The 5402-nt window shown below is 54.1% G+C and overlaps 1 protein-coding gene across 1 annotated transcript; it reads left to right on the top strand.

Annotated features, from left to right (window-relative positions):
- Positions 1–330: 330 nt before the first annotated feature.
- LOC132386885 (uncharacterized) lies at positions 331–4586 on the top strand. The gene is made up of 2 exons (XM_059959237.1): positions 331–1973; positions 2972–4586. Exon 2 carries the CDS (start codon positions 3507–3509, stop codon positions 4428–4430), a length of 924 nt encoding a protein of 307 aa, XP_059815220.1. The 5' UTR covers positions 331–1973; positions 2972–3506; the 3' UTR covers positions 4431–4586.
- Positions 4587–5402: the final 816 nt, after the last annotated feature.

Genomic DNA, 5402 nt, shown 5'->3' with positions numbered 1-5402 from the left:
GAGTGATGGGGATGAGAGATCCCACAGGCGGATGGGAATTGGGAAGAGACATCCCACAGTAAGGGGGATGAGAAAAATGATCCGACAGGAGGAAGGGGATAGGGAAGAGAGATACCACAGGAGGAAAGGGATCGGGAAGAGAGATCACACAGGAGGATGTGGGATGGGGAACAGAGATGGCACAGGAAGAAGGGGGATGGGGAAGAGAGATCCCACAGGAGGAAATGGGATGGGGAAGAGAGATCCCACAGGAGGAAAGGGATCGGGAAGAGAGATCACACAGGAGGATGTGGGATGGCGAACAGAGATCCCGCAGGAGGATGGGGGATGTCGAAAAGAGATCGCACAGGAGGACGGGGGATGGGGAAGAAATTTCCGGCAGGAGGAAGTGGATGGGGATTATGGATCTCACAGTAGGATGCAGAATCAGGAAGAGAGATCCAACAGGAGGTAGGGGGATGGGAAAGAGAGGTATCACAGGAGGAAGGGGAACTGGGAAAAGAATTCCTACAGGAGGAAGGGAGATGGTGAAGAGAGATCATACAGGAGGAAGGGGGATGGGTAAAGGAGATCCCAGACGAGGCAGTGTGATGGGGGAGAGATCCCATAGGAGGAAGAGGATGGGTTATCGAGATCCAAGAGGAGAAAGGGGATGGGGATGAGAGATCTCTCATGAAGAAGAGTGATAGGGATGAGAGATCCCACAGTAAGTGGGATGAGGAAAGAGATCCGACAGGAGGAAGGGGATGGGAAGAGAGATACCACAGGAGGAAAGGGATCCGGAAGAGAGATCACACAGGAGGAAGGGGGATGGGGAAGTGAGATCCCACAAGAGGAAGGGGGATGGGGAAGAGAGATCCCACATGAGGAAGGGGGATGGGGAAGAGAGATCCTACACGAGGAAGGGCAATGGGAAGAGAGATCCTACACGAGGAAGGGGGATGGGGAGAGAGATCCCACAGGAGGACGGGGGATACAAGAGACAGATCCTACGGGAGAAAGGGAATGGGAAGGAGAGATCCCACAGGAGGAAGGCGGATGGAGAAGGGAGATTCAACGGGAGGAAGAGGGATGTGGAAGAGAGATCCCAAAGGAGGAAGGGGGATGGGGAAAAGAATTCCTTCAGGAGGAAGGGGAATGGGGAAGAGAGATCCAACAGGAGGAAGAGGGATGGGGAAGAGAGATCCTATAGGAGGAAGGGGGATGGGGAAAATCATCGCTTGGGAGGAAGGGGGATGGGTAAAGGAGATCCAGCACGAGGAAGGGGGATGGGGAAGAGATATCCCACAGGAAGAAGGCTGATGGGGAAGAGAGATCCCACAGGAAGAAGGGGGATGGGGAAGAGATACCCCACAGGAGGAAGCGGGATGGGGAAGAGAGATCCCACAGGAAGAAGGAGGATGGGGAAGAGATATCCTACACGAGGAAAGTGATGGGGAAGAGAGATCCCACAGGACGAAGTGGGATGGGGAACAGAGTTCCCACAGGTTGAAGGGGGATAGAAAAGAGAGATCCAACGGGAGAAAGGGGATGGGGAAGAGAGATCCCACAGGAGGAAGGGGGATGGGGAAAGGAGATCCCACAGGTGGAAGGGGATGGGTTATCGAGATCTAAGAGGAGAAAGGGGATGGGGATGGGAGATCCCTCATGAATAAGAGTAATGGGGATGAGATCCCACAGTAAGTGGGATGAGGAAAGAGATTCGACAGGAGGAAGGGGATGGGGAAGAGAGATACCACAGGAGGAAAGGGATCCTGAAGAGAGATCACACAGGAGGAATGGGGATGGGGAAGTGAGATCCCACAGGAGGAAGGGGGATGGGGAAGAGAGATCCCACAGGAGGACGGGGGATAGAAAAGAGAGATCCTACGGGAGAAAGGGAATGGGAAGGAAAGATCTCACAGGAGGAAGGGGATGGGGAAGAGAGATCCCACAGGAGGAAGGGGGATGGGGAAGAGATATCCCACAGAAAGGTGGATGGGGAAGAGAGATCCCACAAGAGGAAGGGGGATAGAAAAGAGAGATCCTACGGGAGAAAGGGAATGGGAAGGAGAGATCTCACAGGAGGAAGGGAATTGGGAAGAGAGATCCCACAGGAGGAAGGGGGATGGGGAAAGGAGATCCCACAGGTGGAAGGGGATGGGTTATCGAGATCTAAGAGGAGAAAGGGGATGGGGATGGGAGATCCCTCATGAAGAAGAGTAATGGGGATGAGAGATCCCACAGTAAGTGGGATGAGGAAAGAGATTCAACAGGAGGAAGGGGATGGGGAAGAGAGATACCACAGGAGGAAAGGGATCCTGAAGAGAGATCACACAGGAGGAAGGGGGATGGGGAAGTGAGATCCCACAGGAGGAAGGGGGATGCAGAAGAGAGATCCCACAGGAGGACGGGGGATAGAAAAGAGAGATCCTACGGGAGAAAGGGAATGGGAAGGAGAGATCTCACAGGAGGAAGGGGATGGGGAAGAGAGATCCCACAGGAGGAAGGGGGATGGGGAAGAGATATCCCACAGGAAGGTGGATGGGGAAGAGAGATCCCACAAGAGGAAGGGGGATAGAAAAGAGAGATCCTACGGGAGAAAGGGAATGGGAAGGAGAGATCTCACAGGAGGAAGGGAATTGGGAAGAGAGATCCCACAGTAAGGGGGATGAGGAAAATGATCCGACAGGAGGAAGGGGATAGGGAAGAGAGATACCACAGCAGGAAAGGGATCAGGAAGAGAAATCACACAGGAGGATGTGGGATGGGGAAGAGAGATCGCACAGGTGGAAGCGGGATGGGGAAGAGATATCCCACAGGAAGAAGGGGGATGGTGAAGAGATATCCCACAGGAGGAAGGGGGATGGGGAAGAGAGATCCCACAAGAGGAAGGGCATGGGGAAGAGATATCCTGCAGGAATAAGGGGGATGGGGAAGAGAGATCCTACACGAGGAAGGGGGATGGGGAAGAGAGATATCCCACAGGAAGAAGGGGGATGGGGAAGAGAGATCCCACAGGAAGAAGGGGGATGGGGAAGAGAGATCCCACAGGAGGAAATGGGATGGGGAAGAGAGATCCCACAGGAGGAAAGGGATCGGGAAGAGAGATCACACAGGAGGATGTGGGATGGGGAACAGAGATCCCGCAGGAGGATGGGGGATGTCGAAAAGAGATCGCACAGGAGGACGGGGGATGGGGAAGAAATTTCCGGCAGGAGGATGTGGATGGGGATTATGGATCTCACAGTAGGAAGCAGAATCAGGAAGAGAGATCCAACAGGAGGTAGGGGGATGGGAAAGAGAGGTATCACAGTAGGAAGGGGGATGGGGAAAAGAATTCCTACAGGAGGAAGGGAGATGGGGAAGAGAGATCCCACAGGAGGAAGGGGGATGGGTAAAGGAGATCCCAGACGAGGCAGTGTGATGGGGGAGAGATCCCACAGGAAGAAGAGGATGGGTTATCGAGATCCAAGAGGAGAAAGGGGATGGGGATGAGAGATCTCTCATGAAGAAGAGTGATAGGGATGAGAGATCCCACAGTAAGTGGGATGAGGAAAGAGATCCGACAGGAGGAAGGGGATGGGAAGAGAGATACCACAGGAGGAAAGGGATCCGGAAGAGAGATCACACAGGAGGAAGGGGGATGGGGAAGTGAGATCCCACAGGAGGAAGGGGGATGGGGAAGAGAGATCCCACATGAGGAAGGGGGATGGGGAAGAGATCCTACACGAGGAAGGGCAATGGGAAGAGAGATCCTACACGAGGAAGGGGGATGGGGAGAGAGATCCCACAGGAGGACGGGGGATACAAGAGACAGATCCTACGGGAGAAAGGGAATGGGAAGGAGAGATCCCACAGGAGGAAGGCGGATGGTGAAGGGAGATTCAACGGGAGGAAGAGGGATGTGGAAGAGAGATCTCAAAGGAGGAAGGGGGATGGGGAAAAGAATTCCTTCAGGAGGAAGGGGAATGGGGAAGAGAGATCCTATAGGAGGAAGGGGGATGGGGAAAATCATCGCTTGGGAGGAAGGGGGATGGGTAAAGGAGATCCAGCACGAGGAAGGGGGATGGGGAAGAGATATCCCACAGGAAGAAGGCGGATGGGGAAGAGAGTTCCCACAGGAAGAAGGGGGATGGGGAAGAGATACCCCACAGGAGGAAGGGGGATGGGGAAGAGAGATCCCACAGGAAGAAGGAGGATGGGGAAGAGATATCCTACACGAGGAAAGTGATGGGGAAGAGAGATCCCACAGGAAGAAGTGGGATGGGGAACAGAGTTCCCACAGGTTGAAGGGGGATAGAAAAGAGAGATCCAATGGGAGAAAGGGGATGGGGAAGAGAGATCCCACAGGAGGAAGGGGATGGGTAAAGGAGATCCCACATGAGGAAGGGGATGGGGAGGTGAAATCCCACAGGAGGAGGGGGATGGGGAAGAGAGATCCCTCATGAAGAAGAGTGATGGGGATGAGAGATCCCACAGGCGGATGGGAATTGGGAAGAGACATCCCACAGTAAGGGGGATGAGAAAAATGATCCGACAGGAGGAAGGGGATAGGGAAGAGAGATACCACAGGAGGAAAGGGATCGGGAAGAGAGATCACACAGGAGGATGTGGGATGGGGAACAGAGATGGCACAGGAAGAAGGGGGATGGGGAAGAGAGATCCCACAGGAGGAAATGGGATGGGGAAGAGAGATCCCACAGGAGGAAAGGGATCGGGAAGAGAGATCACACAGGAGGATGTGGGATGGCGAACAGAGATCCCGCAGGAGGATGGGGGATGTCGAAAAGAGATCGCACAGGAGGACGGGGGATGGGGAAGAAATTTCCGGCAGGAGGAAGTGGATGGGGATTATGGATCTCACAGTAGGATGCAGAATCAGGAAGAGAGATCCAACAGGAGGTAGGGGGATGGGAAAGAGAGGTATCACAGGAGGAAGGGGAACTGGGAAAAGAATTCCTACAGGAGGAAGGGAGATGGTGAAGAGAGATCATACAGGAGGAAGGGGGATGGGTAAAGGAGATCCCAGACGAGGCAGTGTGATGGGGGAGAGATCCCATAGGAGGAAGAGGATGGGTTATCGAGATCCAAGAGGAGAAAGGGGATGGGGATGAGAGATCTCTCATGAAGAAGAGTGATAGGGATGAGAGATCCCACAGTAAGTGGGATGAGGAAAGAGATCCGACAGGAGGAAGGGGATGGGAAGAGAGATACCACAGGAGGAAAGGGATCCGGAAGAGAGATCACACAGGAGGAAGGGGGATGGGGAAGTGAGATCCCACAAGAGGAAGGGGGATGGGGAAGAGAGATCCCACATGAGGAAGGGGGATGGGGAAGAGAGATCCTACACGAGGAAGGGCAATGGGAAGAGAGATCCTACACGAGGAAGGGGGATGGGGAGAGAGATCCCACAGGAGGAC

The sequence above is a fragment of the Hypanus sabinus genome, unplaced genomic scaffold, assembly GCF_030144855.1.
Source record: "Hypanus sabinus isolate sHypSab1 unplaced genomic scaffold, sHypSab1.hap1 scaffold_1361, whole genome shotgun sequence".
Classification (NCBI taxonomy): domain Eukaryota; kingdom Metazoa; phylum Chordata; class Chondrichthyes; order Myliobatiformes; family Dasyatidae; genus Hypanus; species Hypanus sabinus.
This window is presented reverse-complemented; position numbering and strand designations above follow the sequence as displayed.

What these genes read in the sequence shown, in the direction of transcription:
- LOC132386885 (XM_059959237.1), top strand. Translation starts at nt 3,507, where the DNA reads ATGAGAGATCCCACAGTAAGTGGGATGAGGAAAGAGATCCGACAGGAG.